Raw genomic sequence first — 27,424 nt, forward strand, 5'->3', positions numbered from 1 at the left:
AAGAAAGACGCGAGAGAGTACAATGGTGAACGGTCGCCTTTGAGTTGAGGCCTGGCTGCACATAGGAATGTAATTAAAATACCGCGCGCGGCAAGACTATGCCTCTCATCGACGCGAACAATGGGCCACAATGTTAATGAGGAAAATAATTATATGAGAGTTCATTTTCTTCCTCCAGAAAATCGGATGCGGAGATTGAAGGAGGTGCTGGTGCCCCCGCCGGCAACGAAGGAAGAGTACCAAGTAGAAAGGGGTCCGTAATGCGAGCGCCAAGTGGTCCAGACGTCGTCGTGCATGCACTACTGGCGACGCCTTCACCCTTAATACAAGCGAAATCTCGTCCTCCTACGTGTTAAGACGTTCGTTCGACATAAGTGTTTTGTAATTAACGTTGTACGCACGATACTGCAATGCGAGAACCGTTTCTCTACCTTCGTGTTACGATTAGGAACACTCCGTACAATATATGTGCGTATCAAAGGGAAACGAGAAATTCCATCGACCACTCGGAAATATATCGTTTTGCAGGTTACTCGATAGATCGAAGAAAATTGTTGCGCGATGGTTAACAGGAATTTATCGATTCGAATAGTAAATTGGAGGTTGATTCGTGTCGTCTATTTGAGTTGTTCACGGATACTGTGCGAGTTGCGTGTGTTATACTTAAGTTAACCAGCTCGAAGAACATATTCTATGTTCGTGCAAGTTTTATGCAAACTTGGCACTGAATCGTAGATTGAAGTCAACCTCAAGTATTTCTCAGATACGCCGCGAATTATGATAGAATTCTTAGGACTTTGTAGAGTTAAGTTTCCATCCTCAAAATATTTATAAAATAATTCAACAGAGACTTTGATTTCCAAAATAAATCTTAGTCGTCCATATCTCTAAGAAAATCCATTTAAATTCGTACTAAGTCAGAGCATCGGAAGTTCCCCATGTCCAAAAATGATCGTATCAAGAGACACCAATTCGTCGAAGCTTCTCGTAAAATCTCCAAGGAACTCTACTTCTCTTATAGATACTCGAGATATTACACACTCACGTTGCACACATCTTGGATTATTACCATTCAAGAGGAAAAATGACCACGGGGGAGACTAATGAAATGAATCTACGTGACCGAACATCGGTTGCAACGTCGGCGTTTGCGTGAGTCGAAAGCCCAAAGCGCCCTCGAACCAAGCGGAAACGTCGACGCGACACGCGTGCAAGAAGCCTTCCACGAGCACCGTTGCTCGGAACTGGCGTATCCAGGACGGAGAATGAACGAGTTACGAGCCGCAAAAGTAATTCGATCGAGCCTTTTGAATAGAAAACGATGACGAGAATTTGAGCGTTCAGCGAGTCGGCCGAAATCTGTCGGCCAATATATATTATACATATCGGTTTCAATATCGCGGCCGATATATTGGGTTTCGTAATGTTCGAAATTGACTCGGTGCATTTTACAAGTGATACCCGGCCGGCTTACGCTGGATCAATACGAACAGCGTTTTCCAAGCAGCAACTGTGTATTTCGCGAGGAGGTCCCAGCCGCGTATCGTTTCGATTAAAATACACCGGATACTACTCCGATATTCAATCATCAACAAACTGTTTGCTTGTAGGCATATGTACCGGTGTTATTTAATGGAGTGAGCTATTCATAGGCGAATCGTGGAATGGGACAGAACGTTCGTACGAGCACCCTCTTTCGATTTACATAAATGGCGAACAAGGACCTCGATGGTCGAGGGTGCGGAGGATACTGGAATTTTTGGCACCCCTGTTTCTTCATTCAGGAATACGGTAGAATGTTTGGTGTGAGGATTGCTTAATTCTTCCACGCGGTACGTACATACACACCGGCTCATAGCGCTAATGAAATTTCAAAATGTTTCGTATGTACATATAACACTTTCGTAAAAGGAGTTCGCAAGTGTTGTATTACAATACTTCCAAAGATTATGAATAAAAGAGTTAAACGTTATCAGAGTTATTTAGAATCTTAGACGGCTGTATAAAATGGTGCTATTGGCATTGCTTGAATGATTAATGTACGTAAGAAACGTAAGATACGTGATCATAGCTAAGAAATATGTATTATAAGAGTGATAAACTCGTCATCCGGCTTGCTTAGATTTTAAAATTAATAATTTCTTTATCGAGAAATTGTATTGTTTTAATGCATCGTTACATCGTATTTACACTTTCAAAGACCAAGACTAGCGCAACTAAAACTAATGCCAAATGGAATTTTGGATTAAAAGACGACTCGGTTAACAGATTAAAATACGTTTATACAGAAAGTTTACGTATCAATAGCTTCAACTTAAAACTTGAAATATTGAAACAACGATATGAATGATCGAAACTAATGCAGACTCGACCGATCCAATAAATTCTGATCTTAGAAAGCTAAAAAGAAGGTTAAACGAATTTAAAAAATTCAACCACCACCGTTGATTCGAAGGGTTTATCGCGTAGGTGGCAAACCGAGACTAGCCAAGGACAGCGGTGCGGGGTTTCGGTACCGGGCGAGGAATCCGCCAAAGGCGGGACGAAGCGAGAGGCAAACAGAAACGTTGAAACGCAGACGGATAAAACGGGGGAAAGGGGTGAAAACATGGATGAGAATCGTGGAGAACGCAGTACAGGGATAACGAAACGAAGAGTCGGTCGAAACAGAGAAACAGCCAGGAAGAGTATGGGGTGAAAAAAAGGAACGAGCGAGATAGTGACAGAGACTCGGGATATAGGAAGCAAAGGGGTAGAGGGACGCAATTTGAGCGAGTGGCATCAGTCGGCGGGTTTAATGAGGTTAGCTGCAATTACATGCATTAGTACGACATGACGAGGGCAGCGGACCCGACCTCGGTCCTCTGCAAGAGATATTCGATGTATGAGCCTGGCAAAAGGGTGGCCAGAGGGTGGAACGCGAGCAGGAGGACGAGTGGAGAGAGCCGTGACGAGAGAACGAGATACGGTGTAAAGGAGATACAAAGAGAGGACAGGATGCTAGCTGGTGGGTAGGATCGAAGAGGGGAAAAAGAGATACGCAGAGTGAGTAGCAGACAAGAAAAGAGAGAAAAAAAGGAGAGCACGAGATGCGGAAGAAACGGTGTAGCTTGGCTAAAATGCGTTAACGCGTTAGCCGTTCACGCTGGTACACTGTGCCTGCGCGCTCATTCGCACGACACAGAGCGAAGCGGAGCCGAGCCGAGCGGTTTGCTCGTCTCTCGCGGCAGGTAACGCGCAAACTCACGCATCGTTGCCTCGCGATCAAACGACAAACACCGTCGGCTTGCCGCTCCACTGCGATAATTCTTTGATCGCTCGAAAAGATACACTCCGACGAGCCAACCCTCTCTACCGGATTGCACCCTCTCCGCGCGCGCGCGCGCGTGCGTCTCCAACAGCCACCGCACCGTACCCTACCCGTCGAGAAAAACCCGGTGAATCGGATAAGCGAGGTGGTCGCGTAAGTTGATGTTCCGCGCAGGCAAAAAGTAACAAGAAGGGAGGATGATACACACATAGAGAAAAAAAGACAGCCGTGCGCGTTCATTTAGCCCCCGTTTAGGCGGCGTGCCTCTTGCGACGACTGCAAGATACGAAATCGCGCGTTCGTACACGCTTCGCTGACCACCGGAGAGTCGCGACCGTCACTTTGTTCGATCAACGAATGCTTGTTACACGGATATTTCTGATTTGTAGCGTTTGAAGTATGTGAATTACAGAAGGGTGTTATATTTTAAAATCACGATAAAGAATAGGATAACTCGCATTGGCTTGAATCCGTTACCATTTCTTTCATCGTTGTATGGATTTATTGCACTTTGTGGTTTTAGAGTATTTCCCAAAATTAATTGTAAATTCTCACCCCATTACATCGGAAATATTGTACACACCGCGTTTCCACTGCACATCAAACGCAACAATCTTCCTCACAACGCATTCTCGTCAAAGAACCACACTAGCTTCATTTACTGAAACGTAAAACAAAGCAAATATGAGGATAGCGCACCGTGCTGGCCAACAGTGCACACCGACAGGAGTATCGATGATAAAGGACGGCAGGACGAATCACCATATCGGCGAAGAACAAAAACGCGCCACCCCCGGAGGCGGTTTTGTTCGATATTACCAGGACAGTGGCGAGCTGTCGTAGTTGGTGGGACGGGAGGAGGTGGTCGGGTGTATTTTTGCGCGGCTGACCAACGCGTTTCGCGGGTATTGTCGGTCGATACGGATTTCACGAGCGGCGGCATTCTGCAGAGAGAAGCAAAACGCACGGATACGTTTGATACAATATATAAGCGGTCGGATTGGGCGGGGACGGGGATCACAAAGTAGCATTCTATTGACAGAGAGCTCGACGCTCTCCGGTCCGCCGGTGATTATACTTGGTGATCATATCGCTCGTATATTGACAAGAGAGAGAATGGGAGGAAGGGAAACAGGGAAAGAGAGGGACAGAGAATCATCCCCATTCCCGGACGCTTCCGTTACCCCTGTCTTCCTTTCTCTGCGCGTCTACGCGTTCCCTGTCCCTGTCTTGCGCGTCTCGGTCTCGCAACTTGCCATCCTTGTTCGATCATCCCCCACGGGTGTATGCGCCGCTGCAACTTCCCTCACGCTCCCGTCGGTCGGGAGTGGTGGCCGTTCCCGTGGACGCTTCTCGTGCACCGGTGCACACAGACCGCCCACCGGCGACCCACAATACGCCGCTAATTCCCATAAAGCGCCGGCCGATACGCAAATGGACAAACGTATGGACATACGCACAAGCGCCCCTGGCCTCTCTCGCTCACCGGCCAAACACCGCACGCCATACACTCCCCCTCTTGTTCCACGTTTCTAACCCGGCATTCGCAGCTCGCATATCGCGGACCAGGCTTTCTCTCTCTCTCTCTCTCTCTCTCTCTCTTTTGCGTTTGTTATCGGTCTCCTTCTCGCTTTTGAGCCCCCCGCCTTTGTAGATTACGCTAGCGTGTAATAACGGCACGGTCGCGCAGAAATGCGCCGTGATGTGCGACGGTTCCCAGCTTTTTTGTTTAAATCAAAATGCGAATTTGTGCTCGAGTTTTGTTTTAAGATGGTGAAACGTAGGTTTTCTAAGAGCATCGAAAAGTTGATTTTTTAGCGAAACGTTTAACGTCTATCGACGATGATATATTTACCCTCGAAGCAACGAATACGTTGCATATTACGCAACACAATTGACAAAATGCCGATCTCGTTGCACGTGGCTAGTTTCGAAATTTTAATTAATACGATAGATTGTGGAAGATTTGAGATAAACATTTCTGAAATTCATCCCATCGACGTTTTTGAACGTTCTCAATGCTTAATCTTTTGAATTGGTATAACGAATATAAATCGTATCTACGTCTATAGATAGAATACGCAAATTAGATTTTGACGATTTCATCCGTCGTTGAAGTACGAAAACACTTTGTTTGGGAGCGGTTGCTACCAATTTTACGGTAGAATTAAACAATCTAAATATTTACGCTAGGTCAAAAATAAATTACAGCGCACAAGCATGAAAATAACAAACGGTGATATTAAAGTGGCTTGGGTGTATTACGAAACAGTTAGAGATATAATACTTACACTCACGTCAAGCACCGAATCAGACAGATCTTCCTCTATCGTTCCACTTCATTAAAAGCAATATCAAAATGTAGAAACGCACTTTACTTATGAAATTACAAACATAAATATGTGTGGCGATACGCGAAATTAAAGCAGTGGTTCTTGATAAAATACAAATTTCTCAATTATATCTAATATCCAGACTTGATTCGATGTTTATAGCGACATGAAGCAGTTTACTTCATAGAATTCAACTTTAATCGCTGACGGTGTAACATGTGCAACATAGACGTTTGGATAGCAAGCAGAAATTTCACGCTCACCTGCCACAGTTTCCTGGAGAGTCATCAAATATCGGTATCTATATAACGAAGGTTGTACGTGTCCGAACAGGTAAGAAGGTAGGTCGCGAAACCGGCGAATGAGAATCGATGAATGAACCTGCATCGCGTGACTGCAGGTTCCTTTCCAGGTACCAAGGATGCGTTCTAAACGTCATCGATCGAATTCTTGCGCTCTGGAGAATCGAATATTCTCCTAGTCAACGTGGCGAATTTTCGACAACGACAACGAACATATATATAATGTATATACATTCTTTCAATTAATTTGGTTAAGATTTTCATCAGCAAGATTCTAATAGCAAGTATCTTTCAGAGAAGTAGTATATTTGAATGTTTTGCTGCGGTAATATTATGGATTTTCGATGGTAGATCTGATAACATAGACACATCATAAATCATCTAACAATACGTCCGTAATATTTGCATTATTTATCGTTAATGTATTCACAGCTGATTAAGCACGATTATATGATCAATAAACCTATCCTTTAGAACATCTGTAGGTGTCCAAGATAAATCTCAATTAATCATTGCAATTCTCTACTTTACAATATCTTTTATCTCTTAGCTTCCATCGTCACTTAATCAAGGAATGTCTTTTATCTAATCATCGACGCTCGCACGATCTTTCCAAATTTTAGGACCAACTTCCCCCAAGTTACAAAATACTTACATCGAAAACTCTTGCAATAGTGTCAACGTATTACTCCCATTACTTCGGAATCGCATGATCCACCTACCCTTCGTTTCTCCGGGTCACACCCTCTTCTGTTCTATCATGAAAACTTAAACGCGCACCATCGACTGTCATCGGCCGATCTCACCGCATCTTTGTCGTGTCCGATATAGACAATCGTAGAAAAGGGTCGCGCGTTACTTGGCGAGCGAGCGGGCCGGGGCTGTAAATAAAAGAGGAGCGATGGTCGGGAGCGGCGCGTCGGCCGGTGCATCTCGTCCGTACGCTCGCGCCACTGGGCGTGACAATATGCTCCTGCACAGGTGTACGAGCAAAGGTATAGGTAGGTTCGCCGAGGCGCCTCAGGGAAGAGGAACGAAGAGAGCTCTCGCCGCCCACGCGATCGCTTTGCTCGTTCCTCGAATGAGACAGAATATAAGAACGAGCGAGACGGGGTTGTCGTGGGAGGAAGAGAAAGGAGCAAAGAGACGTCGGCGGAGTAGAGGAAAAGGAAAGAAAAGGAGTGGAACGGAAGGAAAGGAAAGAAGGAGCGTGGAAAGGAGCCGTAGAGGATATAGGGGGAGAGAGTAGCGTATGCACGTTGAGAGAGGAGGAAGAAAAAGGTCGAAGGTGTAGCCTTCGAAGGTGGTGTGTGCTTTCGAGAATGAGTACGTGGCTGCACACCTGTGCCAATGCAGCATGGCACAGAGTCGCATAACAGGTGGAAAGGTGAAAGAAAGAAAGAGAAACAGGCGGAAAGAGAGCGGGAGAGAGCAAGAGAGGGGAACAGAGGAGAGGGAGATCCCCACTCGACCCCGAGTCTGCCAACTCGAACATTACTATACGCCCTCCGGGACCCGAGAGGAGGAGAACGTTCAGACTACCGCCTTCCTCCTACGTTCTCTCTCTTCTATCCATCTCTCTCTCTCCCTCTCCCTCTCTTTCTCTCTTTTATCCTTGTCTTTCTTCAACGCTTTGTCCGTCTCTGTCCCGTTTCCGTGCTACCCGGCTCCGACCTCCTTCTTTCCTTCACAGTCGCACTTCCGTTTTAACGTCGGCTAACTCTCGAGGCGGCTGCCGCTGCCGCGCAAACGCCGCCGACAAACGCGTTTTCACTTGGTGCCGATGAAATGGCCGACGAGAAAACGTTCTCCACCCTTGCAAGAGCGGCGACACACGCTGCGGAGAGATTGCAAAGTGCCGACCCGCCCCGGCTTGTAACGCGGTTTCTGGAGAAGTGCTCGCGACGAGGATCCTCGATGTTTCCTGTCTCATCGAGTTTCTTCTTCGCGGAGTTATTAAGAAACGGGTAGCTCGTCTGCGAGAAAAATTTTCTATGCTGTTTGTAATAGTTTGTTTTAGGGCATAAGGCGATTTAGTCTAGAGGGGAATTTTGTATGCTTATTGTCTGCGATAGTTCGATTTGAAATATGTATTTGTACTTACCGCGTTACCGTAGAAATGGCTTTGCTTATTTTATCGATTTTGAAGAATCGTTCAAACAGATCTCACCATTTTCCGATGGAAACATTTTTGGAAAGCAAAGGTGTATATTAATTAATAATGAATGCGCTACAGTAATCTGTCAATTTCCAGAAACTCCATGACCACGTATATGAACGAATTTCTAATTCTTGCTTCGTTACATGTTCGCATCTTCTACATATAAATTATGCTGTAATTCTCAAGACTATTGACTCTAACGTAAGATTACCGATGCATCGAGTATCAGATAAGACACGTAAAAGGAAAAAGTTAAAATTAGCTAGATAAGACCGATTTACAGACGATCTACGTCATGAAGTATAATTAACATAATCAATGACTAACACACAAGCCTCGTATCTCATCTCTACCTTCCATCTCTTCGTCTCATCCATAACCTGCAATTGAAAATCTATCAAACCCGATGTGATAGTCGCTACCAATCGACTAAAACCGACATGCTCGAAGCTACCAGATGATCCCACGGCGTTGGGACGCACACGAGGCCGACCATGCATCCAGGTATAGCGGGCCACGCCAGTACGAGCGTGTTTGCTTAAAATGCGTTCGCAGAATCTCGCTGCGGGATGAATTTAGCGGGACAGCGGGGCCGACCGGAGCGACGGGGTTGCGCGTGTGCAGCACGTAAATGACTGGCATAATAACGGTAATACATCGGGTATTATCTGCACGCGTTCGCATTTTTGTGAACAGACAGGTTTCTCGGCGATTCCCGCGAGCGAGCGAGCCGTTCCTCGCTTCCACGCGATGACCCGCAGTTTTTCAGGTCGCGCGGAGTATCCAGTCATCGCGATGCTGCTGATACGATCGTTCATGTCTATGAGACGTCGCCTCGCCTCAAGGAATCAAAAGAGAGAATCCAGCATTGTTCGCGTGTTTCGTGTCCTGCAAAGGTTTTCTTTTAACAAATATGGAAATTAGAGAGGTAAGAGATGTGCCATGGTTCGTGCAGAGGATTCGAGAGGAATGCGATGAACTCGCGCGTGACGCGCTGCACGAGAGAGACGCGTGCCATCGAGGAGAACGTCGTGTCCGCTGCCACGCATTGCCTTGGATAATGAGTTTCTCTGGTGCACGATGCTGTGCCGTGCGTAATGGGCTTCGATTCGTTTCAATGCTACGCAGAGTTGCGAGAGACATACGTCTTAATATTTTTGCGTTTGTTCGCGTATTTCCACAATTTATATTTCGATCGTGCGACCAGAATTTATAATATTTTTAAACGATGATTATGATAAGTTAGCCTAAAGTTGAGTTTGATATACGAAGAAAAATAAATAAAACGATACTTGAACGTAGACAAATATCTTAGAATTTTTTTACATTTCGAAGGTTATGAGTGCCCCTCGTAAAGAATCGATCTGTCCATCGATAACGTTAAACGCGTTAAAGAGTCTACTACGGTGTGATGCATCTAGAATGTTCCTCTTACGTCCAATATTTAAAGAAGCTCTTTTTAGTGTAGCTGCATGCTCATTTTACTTTACGCAAAGGTATTAAAGAGAAATGAAAATTATCTAGGTCTATTTACGTAATGTAGTATATCCTTTTTTACATGGAATAAATGTAATATCGTCCAGTGTACACAAGGAAAATTTCATTCAAGTTGCTCGAATAAGATGATACATTTATGCGAGCGATTCCTCAAAATATTGGAAACACGATGGAAGAAATGTTTCTTCAAATATCGCGAATTAACTTAAATTTACATTTATCTATCTACGTTGATTTCCTATTTTTTACATATTTACCATATTTATCAAGACAAATAATATATAATAAATGTTCGTTTAACGTACTTACGTTATTCATTAAGGCACAGAATCAGATCGTCTTCGTTTTTTATTTTCTCGCGGGTTCTAGTCCGCTAGTAGCGGTTTAAATTTGCACCCACGGTTTTGCAACTGTCTGCATAATTGCTGATTAGTCTAGATTGTTGCACGCGAAACAGCATTGAAGACACACCACGGCCGATCTTTATCGTTTGTTCTTTCGTTAGCGGATCCCTGAAACGTATCACCCCCTCCGCGTCGCCCGAGACTAACGATCCCGTTTAGCGAAACAGTAAGCGGGGATAATTAAATTTAATTGTGTATACGATCGCTGCAAGATTTAATTAATAGCAGTTGTAACGCAACGATATTTGTTTAACCTCACAGCTGGCTAGTATCGAGTCAGTAGCTTTTTCATACAGAACCGAGTTAAATTAGACAAGGTGCAATTATCCTCCTTAATATTTTTTCGTTTGTTTCGTCATCGCGTCAATAATCTTCTTGCATAAAAATTATCTTCTTCAAATTCAAATGTTTCATAGCAACTACGAATTGGACAATCGACAGGTTTTCACTTACGATTATACGCGAGATTTAATCATGAGATAAAATATGGTTATTTGACTCAAGTTAAGTAATTTTCCTGTAATTCGTCAAATTCGAAATTACGAGCAACCTTTAAGTCATCTATGCTCGAAAATAAACTACATATTTGACTTAGCTAGCGAGATAACTCAAATAACCCTACCTTATTATGTACATTTCTTCCTTTATTCGAGCTGCAGGTCTAATCTAACAAATGTCGTATCTTCGGCTTTCGTCGATAACACTGTTTCGTAGCAGAGTTGCGTTAATTAAATCCCCGTTAGGGCATAGTTATACGTCGAATCGCTAAGTGAAACATAAGTTAGAAGCGAGATCGATCAGCGGATTAACGTATCCCGCGAGACTGAGATAAATGTCACGGTGTAACACAGACTAGTTGGATCACGAAACGGCTTAATAGTACAAGACAAATTATCGGCTATTGATAGTCGCTTTCCGATCTCGGCAAATTCGTGCCCGCTAATATATAAATTTAGAACCTCGTCCCTCTTTTACGGTTGATCGATAAATCTCGCGAGTCATACGCGAGCATCGTTAGCTCGTCACGTCGCGTGTATGTTCGAATTTTGTATCGGCGATATTAGCTTGCCAACCACAGTGTCTCAGACAATCAATTTCTCTGCTGGCCTCGATTAGCCGAAAATAATCCCGCCGCTTGATCGTGGCAGCTAAACCGGTATCTATAACCCGCGTAAAATCGATCCATTCAAACAGGTTCTGACGATACTTAATAATACGGTACCTAATGCTTCAGCTAATGATACGATCAATGATGATTTTATGAAAATTCGAAAGTAGAAAACCGTAAATATTTGCGATTAATTTACTTTCGCATGTATATCGTGCTTTGTATCGCTTATTAACATTCTTTCTTTCCTGCCATTGATAACAAATATAATTGATCTACTTGACCATTTTCTTATCCACAAAGCCATGAAATTCCATGATAGAAAGTGTTGTGACTAATGTCGTCCAATGACTCTCGGTATAAACTGTATCTTTTGGAAGCACGAAACGCGGGTGTTAAGAATAACGAGTGTTGATATCGTGAATTTGAGAAAAAATTACAAATCGACGATATCATTGTCGATTTGATTGACGATCACGCGTCTTGAGAGTCGTTTATACTAAATAATAGTAAAGTAGATTGTAACTGTTTACAAAAGTTTCTAAAATATCGGTCACAAGGACGTTGGTCAAAAAGCTAGTCCAAAATTCACAGAGAGAAACAAGTTTATACAAAAAACCAATTAACCCGAGCTTCCAAAAAACCTAGTTTACGCTTTAGAATCCACAATTCTCTCTTTCTCACAATTCTAGCTACCCGTGAAACCTGAAATAAAATCAAGAAGTCCTCCTACCTTCGACTGATCTTGCTGTTGCAGCAATTGTTCCCTGAGCAGCTGCAGCTGTAGGATCATCTCGGAGAGCCTGCGCTCCTTCTCTGCGAAGCTTTCCGTGAAGAGGAACGCTGACGCGCTATCCTGCTGGACCTGACTTTCTGTGTTCTGCATCCTGCCAGAGGCCGGGGGTGAGGGTGGCACGCTGTTCGCCACGCTGGCGACGCCTCCGCTGTAACGTATACCATCAAACCACGGTCAATTACGCTTTACGTACGTGTACACGCGTAGGGAGGTCGTTTCTCGTCCCTGTAGTTTGCACGGCACGGTGCACAACGGACGAGAGAAACCGAGAGAGCCAGCATGGAAGAAAAGGACAAAAAGTAAGAGAACGAGAGAGAAGGCGATGCACAGACACAGAAACAGAGGAAGAGGGAAGAGGAAGCTGCACAAGCAGTCCTGGTACGTAGATCAGCCACGTACGAGGCTATTCGCGTGCGAGCAAGAGTTTCCAGTGGCTCTGCCGGTCTCTGGAATGGGATAGTAGTTGGCGTACATAGGGCCGGGAGCCAGGTGAATAATAGATAGGGTCGCGGCCGCGCAATCACGGTAGCCCGAGTGTTTGCCCCCGTGATGGGGTGTTCCTCGCTCTTTCCTTCCATCCCTCTCTGCCAACCCACCCTCCTATTCTCCTTCTCTTCCCTTTCGTCTGCCTTTAGTAGTCGTTTCGCTCGCTCTCGCGTACCTTTCTCCTCGTTTCACCGCGGTTTCTTCCTTCTAAAGTGCCCTCCTGGTCTACGCCCGGAGCTCTCGTTCCTCTCTCTTTTATACCGAGGAAAATGGACCACGAATAAGTGATACGGACGCATTGTGCCGGAGCAGCGGCAGCGCGATGGGCTATGCAACGAGAGGCGAGCATACGAAATCGTGAAGGACATCGTCGAACCAGAGGATAAGGACGAGGATTGAAAGAACCGCGCCTTCCGGAATCTAGGGCAATATACATATACGCAACTGTTCCGCCCCGAACTGTATGGCGTTTCTTACGGGGTCAACGGTTAAAGGGACGCTGGAATTTTAAAGACCGACCCTCGATGGATGATTCAGGTGTGCGTTCTTGCCGCGTGATACGCGAATGGATACGAAATCTACTTTGCAATAAAAGAAAAAGGATATAGCTTCCTATTCTTTGACGGAACGATGTCGCAATGGTAGGTCCATGGTGCTTGTTCGAAGCTTCGGGATAATTTTGAACTTTTTTAAGGAATTTGTAGCTTAAAAAGGTCGGCCATCGATTATTTATGGAAAGCTATAGGTATCGAATGTAATAATCCTTAGAAAAAATAGCAGAAAGAAAAATATTTGGAAGAAAGGGAAAGTCATTCGATGAGTTCTATACGTTATGGAAGCTTAATTAGACTCTAAAGCACACATTGTACACGTTTCTCGCGACTCATCAACGGCACAAAAATCGCGCCTCATAAAACCGTTACCTATCGAGAAAAAAGATACGTCCTTTATCCTTGCGCGACCGATGAAAGACCCTTGCTGTGCGTGGCTTTCTTTTGGAAGATAATAACGCTCGGTGGGCGGCTACAAGATTCTATTCGCGCCTGTTGACCTCGGTATCAGGCAACAAAAGGCTCATTCTGTCGCTATTATCATCCCCGCTGGCGACGCCGCACGTTCGTAGGACTTAGCCTTTCCGGCTGACCAAAAATAGGCCATGTCACGCGTGTTGCTTCTTTTGTCACGCCAATTTTGCGACATACCGTTATTTTCGGCGGTCACGCGGTTAAAAATAAGGTCACCTACGGAGCTGAATGAACGATAAGAAGCGCACGAGTTTAATATCGTCGATGGGGTAACATCGTCGATCATCGTCGAACATCCAATAAAACGATTCGCGACACAAACGTCTCACCAAATGTTTGTGTATCGATCGTACGATAAGTTTGCAAATAAAACTGGATTACGCGTAAATAACGACTGCTTTCGATTATCTTTTTTCCTTTTCCCCTTGTTTTTACTTTTCGCCTCTGTTGGTTATATGTTTTATCGCACGACATGCTATAACGTAATTTTGGTCGAAGCTTACATTCATTATGAAATTGATGATACTTTTATCTGCAGCGTGTACTCGACGGTTTATATCATTAAACGCTTGCACACGCGTGACACGCATGGTGGAAGTTGGCAAGCAGATATTAGTATCAAAAGTGGAGCGTGTAATAATAATATACGAATTTTTAAATGCGACGCGCCCATTTTAATTCCACACGCGTCTCCGTTTACAGACATCACACACGGATTAATATACTTTCGATTAACAAGTTTTATTCCATTTGAATCTCTGTCGTTCTCGATTGAACGTAGAATCCCTTCTTGATTTATGGTTTTTAAAGACTATGTATTGAAGCTTTGTATATGGTAATACTTTTCCTTTCTGTCTTTCTTCTACCATTGACTTTGATATCAAGCGTAAGAGAAGTTAAATTGTAAAGGAAATAAGGCAAATTTATTGCCTATTGGCGATCCACTTCTTTCCACGGTTTAATGATTCACGGTATAGCAGCTGCAATCTGCCTCGAGCAGCGAATAATGCTGGTGTTGTTTGATTTAGTTTGAAAAGCCATCGCGGAATATCTAAGCAGAGAATGATTACAAAATAGCAACGCTCTTGTTGCAGAACAAACGAACATTGACGATGCACGTTTTTCTTTCAGAACCTTCGATTTAATTGATCGAAAATTTCCTGTACCGTAACTGCTCTTTATCAAGTCGGAATATTATCCGATACTTCCACCGGGGTAAAACCATTTTTCGATATAAACTGCTTGACAAATCTTTTTAATTTTATTAAGTTTTTGACTCAACCGCGTCAAACTTCAAACAAGATGGATTTATTGGATCAGCTTGAAAAGTAAAACTTCTTTATCAAGTTGGAAATTTAACCATCCAAACTTTAATAAATATTACTAGTGATATATTTCTTACAACGAAGTGCACAGTGGCTAGCTTGCTAAATTATAAATTATTATGGCATTTGTGAAAATAAGTGACATACGGGTTCGATCGCATGGGATAGAATTTACTAAAATCCCTATGGAAAATTTTTCGATATTCAGTCGAACCTACGTACAAAATTTGTCAAATTACGTCACTATTTAAAAATTGTAAAATCTCCACGATCATAAATAATAAATAAAAATATCAACAATTTGCCTATATTAGTAACATATGTGTAAAAATCTACCTACGTCGATCGATCAGAAGTAAACGCAATTTGCTCGAGTTCGCGATCGGTCGTTAAAACAAGTATTTCTATCGGAGTGGGGTCGGGTCCAGAATTGAATGTAATCCAAAAAGCGGGTGAACGTCACGTAAGTGCGAGTTGTCGTACAGTTGGCTGAATTTTGGAAGAATTTTGGCCCCGATACCCACGCGGCGTGTGGGCAGCGGGCTGGCACGATTCTGTCTGCTCGTTCGTGCTTGCCAAGTTCACCGGTTTGCTTTCAATGGTTACACGCTGCATCGGGGATTGCATTCTGCCACGTTCCGTCTGCTTTTCGAACAGGCTCGATGTTACCAGTCAGAGAAGATTCCGCGCGACAGTTTTGTTTCAATCATCGGTAGGAATGTTTGGTAGATTTCTCGTGGTCGATGATTCGGAGAGGAAAACGAGAGAATTATAGAACGAAAGATACGCGTGGACGAATCACTGTGGCATATTTGGCAGATCATTCCGATTCTCGGTTGGAAAGGTCATGCACACCCCGTTGAAATTTTTTCATGATTTTCTTAGTAATTTCTGTGCTTCTCGTTTTCTTTCTATTTAATATTTAGAAACGTCGTTGAACTTTAAGCCTTCTTTAAGTTTATTATAAAACTTGAAATCTCCTTGTTTTAATTGTCTTCCAACAATTTTGTGATTACCATACTGACTGTGATAACAAGTATCTCGTGTTTCTTACGTCAGAATTAGGTAACTTCTTTACCAAAATAACGAGACAATTGGATCGCAAAATGCTTGAGATCCACAGAGCAGCTAAAATTCTAATTGTAGGCAAAGTATTCTATAACAGGACGATAAAATTACTCAATGGCAATTTTGACTACCAAAGGTTAATTCCACCTTCGTGTTTCTAATAATGTGCACAGTTTTCTAAAGATATATATACATATACATGCTTCTAAATTAAGGCATATTCTAGTTTGTCAACACAGCCCAAAATAACATGTTCCAAACCGAGATACTCCAATAAATATAGAAGAAAATTATCTTTACATGATCTCCCATCGAGAATATATGTATGGTTCCTAAACATTAGTCGAGTTCCTTCATCACCCTGTACAAAAGAAGTTCGCAACGAGACAGTGATCCATAATTAGCCACGTGCGGATAATCTTTACTCTGTATCCTCTACGTTGTACATTGTGCGAGAGATGTTCAGAGAGAACGGAAAAACTTCCAGGCGTCCCCATCGCGCCGATACAAAGAATCAATTCATTCACGAGCCTGATTACATGGAGCAATTATTATTACGTGACCGTGCGATATCGACTTTGAATATAGTCTAATCGTACTTCGCGATAACGTACACACGCGCCTCTATCGTATCCACGATAAATCCCGCTCGTTTTACTTTTTTTCCGTCTTTCCACACTAAGCTTTTTTATAATAAGGTAAATTTCTCTTCGTGTGTGTTACTTTTTTAATTCGTCATTAACGAGAGCTTGTCGGAATTTATGATTGTATCATGATTACGGAAAGAGAAAGCTAATAGATAGACAGAATTCGTTACTGTTCGCGAGATAAACACGGTACTTTCTGAAATATAATATTAAAAATGAAAATTCTGATTTTGAAAATACTTCTGACTTTAGTTTATTCTACATCAATCAGGACTCGATGAAATGTCTGCAACATTTGTAAAGTGGCATGTGTCAATGTCGAGTGAAACTTGTTAACACGAGAATAACTACTAGAACCACTTTTTGTTACAAGTTTATCCTGCAACTTGTTTCCAATCTGAAATTGCAAATTTTAATACTCGTCGATTGCATACTTTTTATCTTAATAGATCACGATTGGTGTTACCTTTACTTTTTAATAAAACTTCGATCGAATCAACATTATAAAAGTAATATTTAAACGCACAGAAAAAAAATATTACTTTTTATCTAGAACATTGCAATATGCTACTAGTTTCTGTTGTGAAACCGTGTTTACTGTAAGCTAATGTAAATTAACCAGTGTCATAAAATTGGAATTAAGAATGTAAATATATTAACAATCTCGAAACACAATATTGCCTATAAGTATATTCTAATGATCTTCCAAGTAATTAGTATGAATGCCTACATTGATAATAGCATAACCACTTTCCAACTTTCAGCCCATTCATGGAGTTTCATCAAAATCCGCGAGTAGCTAACACTTCGCGGATCCTCCTGCACGTTTTTAACGTTCGCGCGAAATGGAAACGAAGAAAGGCATAGTCCAGGATAAAATGTCGACTCGTCCGATTTCTTATCGTCCTCTCCTCGGACGCGTTTCTTTGTCCCTGAGCCGAGAAGTCGGATATTTTCAGGCTCTCTTTCTGTGGACCCTTTGTTTTTTTGCCCTCGGCCCTCGCTCCCGTCTTCCGACGACTTCCTTTACGCTCGCTTCTCTTTGTATTTCACGGATGGATCTCCGTTCGGTAACGAAGAGTCAGTTTACGGCTGGAATCTGTGGATCTTGTCGTTCCCCGAACAATGGACGCTTTTGTGGGCCACTTGCGGGGCCAAATTTAAGCAGTTCGCGTTGTTATTCTCCGCGGCCGATACAGAGGAGAGGACAGAATAGAAGCTCGATACTGCTGCTGTAACTCTTGACGTTGCTATCGGAGATGTTAGGGTTTTTCTCGCGTACGTTGAATCTCGAAAGAGAGTCTCGAGAAGAACGCGAATTACGACTCGAGGAATATTCTAATTCACATCGAACAAACATTCGCAAGGATATTTCTGTCAGCGTTAAGTATTCTGGCGAGAAAGTTATAACTTGAGATTTAGATCGATTTTAAGATTGTGTGGTTAATATAGAAGCTAGAAAATTGAAGTACACGTTCAGATATTTTAAAATTACCCCTATTCAACTTCTTGAAATGAAGTTTCAAGCTGTATAGAGATCTAGCGTAGTATGCAGGCTTGAAAAGTAAAAATCAATGATGAACGTTTCCTATGACAGTTTTTATATTTGAACAGCGATAGTTCTACGCTCGTCGTTACAAAACGGAAAGTTTATATATTGGACGATCCATTCGAAGGGTCGTGTTTGGAAAAAGCAGCTAAAAAAATACTTGTAATGTTTATACATTGGACGATCTATTCGAAAAATAATGTTTGAACGTTTGAAATTCTACCATCACTATGGATGTAAAAAATAATTTGTTTCGCGATGATTTTCTTTTAAAAATTCTGCCTTAATTTTGTACAATTTTAAGGACGAACTTGTCGGGAAAAGAGTAGCTTGTATAATTGGAGTTCGTTTAATCGTTCCTATATAATCTCTTTTAAATCGCATCTACATTAATTTTTTCCATTTAAATAAACGAAGTTGTACTGTATGTGCAAATATACTTCTTATAACCGCTGTATTTATGGATTATGTAAAGTGTATAAAAGTGGCAGATAGCTGGTCGGAAGACAACAGCAGATTAAAAGCGTGACGATTGCAACATCGTGACGGATCCACCAGCCACGAGTGGCAGTTAGAACAGAAACAATATCTGCTAATTAAAAGGAGATACAGATTGCGTAATATGGACGACAACGTACATGGAACCGTGGCGGATCTCGTCAGAACTCGCGCGGTGAATCTGGGAAACAGGAAGGAACGCTCGCCAATGGAGTCGGCCTCATTTCCCCCGGCTGACTGGCCACTTCCTGGCGCCGTTTAATTAATGTCGTCCACTATCGTGGTAGAAACACAGAAAGGAAAACTGTAAATAGCCGATACGCGACAGCTGGAGCTACTTCATTTTCTAACGATGGACACTCCGATGTTTTTGAAGTTACTCGAGATACCTTGGATTCCATATTACAAAATGGTGAACTTTAAATGATGTTTTCTTTTTTCGGAAGATAATCCACGAGGGGATATCAAGGAAAATTCTCTGTTCGGAGATTCGAGAAATATTGTGCGGTTATCGCGAATAATGAAGATAGTCAAAGAAGAGTTATTTCAGGTTTTATATCTGAAATGCCGAATGATTACAAAAAGTAGCTACGCGATAACAGATCCATTTTAACGAAAATTATTCGCTGTCATTTAGTTTTTAGATCGAGAGAACGTAAAGAAAAATATAATTTTTCGCTATAATTTTCGTTGAAGTTTGTTTCCTTGACAATTTCGATTATTGTCGCTAACTTTAAATCCTATTTATATAGATTCCTTTAGATCGCGTAAGAAAGTTTACGATATTATATCTGATGGAAAGAAATTTCTTTGATAAGAAATTAGAACCAAATAAGAAAAATTAAATATTCTTTGTATGAGATGTTCACGAAGGTTATGGTACGAATGGTTATTATTATTTTCGATATCAACTATTATTTATATCGGTAATTATTATTTTCTACCATAGCTATTTCTTTCATAAACACGTTAAAAATATTATAAAACGGGAGCAATTCTTTCATATTCACGAAGTTTGTACCATTTCATTTCCAAGTATCTCACACACATCCCGATTGATCCCCCTGAAATCCCCAAGAACTCGTTCATAATAGAACATAAACAGAACACTAACCAGTGCGCGTTGTGTCCGGTCGGCGTAGAAGAGGGTGGCGGACTGTTCCGCCTGTTATTACTGGTATCGTCCTGCAACGACAGCGACTCGCTGTTCATTTTACAGGTTAACCTCTTCAGAACGTCGTCCATGGATCTCTTACTCGTAACAGTTGTTGCGTTACCGCCGTTGTTATTGTTATTATTCTGCGTGACGGTATTGTTGTTGTTGTTGTGGTGAGGATGGCTCGGGTAATAGGGGTCGACGGTTAAGGGGGTTGGCGGCGAGCCACACTCCGAGGAGCTGGCCGGTTCCACGACACCACCCGACGACGATGATGTATTCGTGTGGTGATGGTGATGATGATGATGGTGATGGTGATGGTGGTGAGGATAATGGTAGGAGGCTAGAGTCTCCTGGCTGGACAAAACGATCCTTTGTCGTTTGCTTTGCAGGGAATTCGACGACGGCGAGGGCGAATCTCGGAGATCCGGCTCGCTGGTAGTCGCCGGCGACGAACAGCCGGACGACTCGCAGTCACCTCCCCTCTGATGAGGGTAACACTCCTCGATATCGACGGGGGTGGTAGGACCTTCTTCACCGACGGCTACCTCGCCACCGGGACCACCGGTCACCGACGAGGTCGTATCCTCCTCCTCCTCGTTGGCGCCTGCCACTGTACCCGTACCGCCCCCGCCCTCCGATAGCTTCGTTGGTGGTGACTTCCTCTTTGAGGACATCCTCAGTCTGCAACGAAAAACGAAAACACAAATGGTTAGCTCTTTGATCCTTCGTATCGATGTAATTTTGTAAAGAAGCCCCCCGAACAAGCGGTCGAATCTAATTATCTGAATGTAAACTCCTACTGTGTGGAAAATCATAGCGAGAAGAATCAGTGAACTTCTGCTATATATAAACTCCAGTTACGTATAAATCGTTTATCTTCTAATGAATTTAGATAAATGGAATTCTATCGCAGTCAGGTGATCAATGCGCTTGTACGGCGATGTTCTCCGATGATAGGAATCCTGTGTCGGATTTAGCTCTATGACACGATATAATAACAAGTTAATTGCTATATACATATGTTATAACACATCGATATTCAATAACTCTAACAATTCAGTATCGTAATTAAGAAAGTGATATATTTTTTAATCTAATCCGATGACGAGGAACTGTATATTTCATGCTCATTATTCGAGATGCATCTGTGTCGCATAAATTGCCACGTGTTATATATACGGAAAGGTATGAACGATGTCGATATTTCATTTTTTGTCTCTTGTTTTATCACGTGGCACGATTAGTACTTTGTTTCCTCGTGTCACATATGATGTTGCATAACGTCTACAAAGTTGCAACTGTGTCGCGCAATGATCGGAATTATCTCCGTCGGCGTTAAATGAGTACTCATGAATCTAATTATAATTCATAATGTAACGCGTTGACACGTGTCACGGTTAATGCTACTATGCCATCGATAGACGATCGCGAGGCTATTCTTCATTGGTGATTCAATAGGAGAGGAGAAGAACACTGCCTTTGCGACTAAATTGCAAATCAACTGATCTTTGTCTTCACGCTTATAGCAACAATGTTGAAACTACTAACAAAAAAATTACTCTGACGTCTTTCACATTACCAGTCACTGTTTCATATCCCTTAAAATAGCTAGTAAGACTGTCAACAAGTAATTTTCATAGTCGCCAGAATGTTACGCGGCATAAGAGGTTCTACTCAAAATTCTTTCTCTTCTTTCCAAATATTAATAAGAAACTTTGATCGTCGTAAGTCATTTAAGGAATATTAACTTAAACCTCCCTAACATTCTATCTCCAATTATCTATGCATCTTCCTCTGTCATTTCTCAAATCTAATTTAAAGATACGTAGTTACAATATTTATTTTTAATATAAAAAAATTAATCAAAAAATGTACAATTAATTCCACGAACGAAAGACACAAGATATTATTTTAAAAATAATTCTACAGAATCTTAAATTCTCATCCATTATTGCAAACTTTCGTTTCTCAGTCTCGACCACAATTTTAGGATCAATAATCCTTTCGTGTATTAATGAATAAACAATAAATAATAATAAAATATTAACGAATAAACCAAGAAATATACACCATCGTTCCAAAAACAATTATACCAACATCTCGCACCCTATTACCAATCCATCCTTCTAACTCATCCCCTGAACTCAATTCAAGGACAGACAGATATACACCAACTCCAGGCAAGCAGTAGAAATCTCGAGATCGCCTCCTTACACCTATTCACCGAATACATCGTCTAAACTCTATCTGTCACTAATTTAGCGACGGACTCTAGTCCGGACTAGTCCACCAATTTCCGTCTCAAAATTACCAAATCTAAATCTAAATCTCGCGATCGATCGGACTCGGCCGAGAGTTCGTGATGCTCCGTAGAGAATTACATAATCGAACATAAGGCGCAATAATCGAGCGTGATTATTAAGCGTGGATTATTGTTGTGTACGCATGTTGTAACACGGTCTATCCATCAATCGGCGGGACTGCCGGGCGGGGGAAATGGTCGGCCGATTATCTTCGACTTCTGGTGAAGACGAGCGAAGGTTGCGAGGTCAACTCAACGATCCGGCACTTCTTTCAGCTCCAAAATCATCCGACGAACCGATATTCCGAAATTGTGTTCTTCTATTGAAGTCGACCATTCTTTTCGAGAAATTTCATCGGCTCGACTGTTGCTTGATTTTTATTTCAGAACACGATACATATTATTAATATTTACCGTCGACTATTCTTACTGTCACTCTTGATGTTTATATTTGATCGAATCGCGTTCTTTTCTTGACAAAACTATCTGTTTCCTTAGAAAAATGAGTCATTAGTATAAAGTTCAGGTTTTACGCCAATTAATCTTTAGTCTAAGGATAACAACTTTTATTTTTTCCATAATTAGAAAATTGTTCTTTTTTATCTTCAAATCAGGCCTCATTTGACAGTAAAATTAGTTCTCCTCACTCCTATACTTAATTAGAAATAGGAAAATTGTTCTATTAGATTCTATTAGATTTAATTTCTTTCGGAATCTTCCTTTTTTTACTGTAATCGAAGAAACGATATTCAATAAATACCGTGAACAATTAAATTAGAGGAAGAATTGAATCATTCACGGCAATCACCAGAAAGAGATTTTTTCGGTTCCCATTGTTTTCCTGGATATTATTCCTGGTAAACTAGAATGTTTGTGTTTCATAATAGGAAGGAATAACGTACATTATATACGTTAGTTCCAGAAGGAATATTTCGTAGAACTATTTCTGTAAACGTCAGAATTTTTAGTGCGTATTACTTTAATCTAAAGATGAATCGAATTAAAATCAGATTCCATCGAAATACAATGATCGTGAGGTAATATACGTAACGTATATTTATTCTCTTCTTAGAAGGAAAATATTACACTTTAGTTCTAGGGTAATTAACAAGTAGAATAGTTTCTGAGAGCAGAATTAATTTCACTTATGAAATAGACAAACCGATATCTATCGACTTATGAATCACATCGCTGTTTCTATCTTTCGTCCAGGGAAATAATATACAATTATCTGATTCTGAGAAGTAGTCACGGTTTAAATGTTACGAGCTTGTTCAATCCGGAAATGGGATGATACTTCAGATCGGATCAGTTTCTTAAGCTAAAAAAAAACTACAAATTAGATAATTATACAATTAATTGTGCTCCATCATTGTTTTCTACGAGGAAACAAAGTAGTTTTCCTGTTTTACAAACAGAAATATGTATCCACTTCGTGCGGACGGACAAAGCGTAAACGTTTATTAATTGAACGTTGTGGGTATCTCATGTTAGACCGATCTTCGAGTTGTCAAATTTTGTCAATTATTGATAAATCCTCAAGTCGACAATTACCGACAGAATGACGTTTACAGAAGAAATCTTATTTTCCCAATTTCGGACAACCCCTGTACGATTCTAACTCTCTAGCGTTCTCCAATTTCTTCAACGCGACGATAACGTTCTATCCATCGACATCTGGACGCGTCGATGAATTTCACATAACTTTCTTCCTCGTCATACGTGAGTAAGACTACTTTTTTCGTATGGTCGCGAGAAACGCGTAAGCTACACGTGCACGAATGCACGCGCGCGTCTCTTCGATGATTGGGTGCGGTGAACACGTGCTTCTTCGCGAGAAGCAGCATGTGGTACGCTCGTAGCTGGTCCGAAAAATCTGGGTTTCAATAAAGCAGTATAGTTCTTCACCGATGAATCGACCATGCGTGAAAGAATTGTGGCTGGAGTAGCATGTTGTTAAAATAGAGGAATTTTACGAAAAAGTATCTTTCATATGAAACGTCAATAAATATTGACAATACCCACAGCAGGATAATATAAATGTATAAAATGGAGATAATTATTTATGCTTTGAATTTTCATTTCAATTGCTTGATCCAAGCTTCAATAGTCTTGCGTGTTGAATTTAGGATGAGCAGACTATGGTCAAAAGTCCATAGGGTGTCCTCGTTGATCCCGGACTCGAGATAATCGCGGTACAAATGCCGAATTTCTTCTCCGTTTGTATTCGTATACTTTGACGACGTTTGACACAAGAGAGGATCTATTTTTACGCAGATTATACGTTTTTAGCGTTTAACGTCTAAATATTCTCGGTACGAACCGAACGGCCATTCTTATTCGTCAGCGTGTACTGTCGAGAGCTAGACTTTTTAAAGTGAAGAATCGATTGCGTAAGTCGTAAGCAACCATATTCGTAGCTCGAGTGTCCTTCGTCTTAGCCTTTGCCTCTTCAGATAAGATACGTAGCAAAAGACGTAGTACTACGTCAGAGACATTGGCCGAAATTTAAAGACGCGTTATTACGTCCGGGAGTTTGAACTTTTACGGAAGGAATGGTTGATCGACGTTATCTATTCTTGGGAAAGCTTCGTCAATTAGCAAAAGTTCATTCATGGGTAAGTGTTAGAGTTCAATTTAATTGATCGTAACCGTAAAATATAACTGAATAAAAGAATCTAACAATTTTATTTGATGGCGAACGAAAAGTTATTAATCATCGAGTAGGAAATTACTTATCGAGTCGAGTAATTACTTATCCTTAACAGCTTACGTACAAATTTTGTTCGCTTGAAACTAAAATTTCTAGAGAATAGGACCCGTATCTCTGAAGAAGAATAAAATGGAAAAAGAAAAAAGGCACAGAGTTTTGACATAGAAACTTTGCGTCTTTTGGTTAAAAGAGGCAACCAAGTTTTAGTCGGTTAATTAAAAGGAGAAACCGAGTAATTTGAACAGGCTTGTGTAAAGCTAAACTCTTTAACCCGCGGAACAGCTCAAAGTCCAGCAACGACGCTTTGAAAAAAGAAAAAAATTTCATTGCACTAAAAAGTGCAAGTAGGCTGTTCAATGTTTTAAATTGGATGCAGCGTAAGATAGAAAGCGTAGCAAAATCAATGCTTCTATTTATATCGAGTCGGTCTTTGCCTGCACCAAAACTCTTTCAGCCGGAAGAGGATCTTATCGTCAATAAATTATCACTTTCATTAACTATCTAAACAATTTTATAAAACAAGATACACAGAAAATGTCTATTACAAATTTATAGAAGTCAAGGCGTATGAACTCGTTAGTAAGAATGCTTCGATTCAACAGCGAATACTTTAATCGAGTAGGTTATCTCGTTAAGAACAGGAAATGCTTTTATTTCGGACGTTTTAAAAGAAGGAAAATAGATACTTTACATGTTACAACGAAATTTCATCATCCACATGATAGAATTTCTATTATTCCAACCAACAGATGTGACTGTTTGGATAAGGGGAATATTTCTGACGTTCATTATATTTTTAGAAAAAATAACATAATTAAGAATTTGCGGACCTCAAGGCATTTTGAATTCGAAATAATTTTTCTATCCAGCTTTTTATCGAATTTTAAATTTCGATAAAAAGATTCTTTCAGACAAATATTTTTCACCATAAATGTTCAATAGCGGTCCTTGCTTCAAACGTCCTATCTATAATTTCGAAACGTTGTTTTGTCGTTATTATCTTTTCCTCCCGTCTTTGTTTCTTCACATTCAATTTAAGATATTTAGTCATTATTTCATAACAATCTTTGTAATATTACTCAAATGGCAAAAAACAAAGAAGATTTTTCATATTTTAACATGCCTTGGGGAATAAAACGATAATAGACACGACATACTAATTAACAACGACAGCATTTCAAAGCAAATATTCGTCTAGTTCAACATCGTTCCCTAAAGTCTGATAATTCTGTAAAATCAAAACATTATTTTCAAATTTTTCTATTATAACACTATAATATGCAACGTATGTAGTTCTTTGTAATAAAAATTTCGTCGTATGAAATATCAGCTTCTGTCGCGAATCGGCGCGGCGGGAAACCGGCTCGGTGGTGCGCGCTCGTGCAAACCGCGTGAAATCGCGAGATAAATTTCACGCGGAGGCCGTGCTTCTATCATTGTCACGTTGCCGCGGCTCGTTTCTGCATTTCCATTGTCTAAACGTGATGGAGGGCGCGTTCTAGATTTCTCGCGGCACGTTTTCGTCGTGTTACGCGCTCTTGCTCGTTCGCTTGTTCGCTCGCACGCCCGCCTAGCGTCCTTATAGAAGAGAAGTGTATTTCTGTCGCGGGGGACGGACAGAGCGAGAGGAGGAAGAGGTCTCGCGCGCCGCGTAATTACTCCGCGAAACGCAGATCTAAGCCTAGGCCGTCTAGGAGGCGGAACGAAAACACGAGGAAAAAATATTTTTAACCGCCAGATGCTGTCAAGGACCAAAATCGTGCGAGAAAATCGCGAAAAAGAGGAGGGCGTCCCGTCGCCAATGTATAATACATACAAATTTGTTCTTCTCGGAGAATTCCATTGTGTGCGTTTGTATCTTCGCAAATGGCACACGCAAAGAGTTTTTCTAGTGAAATTCGAGGGGCAAGGAGATGAAAAATATTTTATGGGAACGACTAAACAATCGCAATCTGAAAGAATAATCGTAATATATCATCTGATTATCGAATGGACAAAATTGCGCGTGTTCTTTGCGTTACGAAAGCGAATAAACTTCACTGCTTGTTCGTTCGATCGGCACGAAGAAATCAGTGAGGCACAATTTGAAGATCAGAATTCGGGCTTTCGAACGTGCATAGCTCTTCCATAGAGCAAAGAGTTTGATAGTGGGCCGACATCGATAAACCGTGGACTCATCTGTTGCGAACGCGAGATAAATCAGCGGATCTCCCCTTTTCTGCTCGACAAGTGCCCTCTCCTCTCTCTCTATCTCTCTTTTGCTCGCCGCCATGCAATCTTCATTCATTCAGATACCGATTCATTAACTTGCTGAAATGAGCAATTACACAAGTAATTTTTTTTCTGCTCCTTCTTCCACGCGTGGAGGTTGCTTCTCCCTTCCAGCGTGTCTCTCTGTAATTTTTTCCCTGTCAAACAGCTATCTCTCGATTCGCGATATTCCACCGATGGAAATGTCAGTCGCGTTCTATTTCGTTCCGGTCGTTCCAATGAAAGAGAAACTTGCACAAAAGCTGATAATAAACCTTCTTCTTCTTTCCTTTCCCTCTTCCTTTTCGTTTGTTTTTTTCTTTCAGGAAATCGGTTTCTTAGAAGGATTCTACTCCCTCGAGTTATTTCTTCCTTTTTTGTCGTTCCCTTTTTCGAACACCGCAATATATAAAATTCTTAGAAGCTCAGCAGTTATCTATGTAATCGACGGAACAACGAGCCCAGTTTCTCAATAGACGAGTATAAAAAAG

At 41.4% G+C, this 27,424-nt stretch overlaps 1 protein-coding gene across 7 annotated transcripts in view; it reads right to left on the reverse strand.

The window, feature by feature from the left end:
- The window catches only part of LOC126915827 (transcription factor SOX-6), a 325,178-nt gene that overhangs the window by 30,497 nt on the left and 267,257 nt on the right, over positions 1 to 27,424 (reverse strand). For all 7 annotated transcript variants that reach the window (XM_050720899.1, XM_050720904.1, XM_050720898.1 and 4 more), the window contains 2 exons: positions 19,624 to 20,349; positions 11,849 to 12,059 (listed from right to left, as the gene is read on the reverse strand). In XM_050720899.1, coding sequence (XP_050576856.1) covers positions 11,849 to 12,059; positions 19,624 to 20,349 — 937 coding nt within the window. The remainder of the gene's footprint in view (positions 1 to 11,848; positions 12,060 to 19,623; positions 20,350 to 27,424) is intronic.

The sequence above is a fragment of the Bombus affinis genome, chromosome 4 (assembly GCF_024516045.1).
Source record: "Bombus affinis isolate iyBomAffi1 chromosome 4, iyBomAffi1.2, whole genome shotgun sequence".
Lineage (NCBI taxonomy): Eukaryota > Metazoa > Arthropoda > Insecta > Hymenoptera > Apidae > Bombus > Bombus affinis.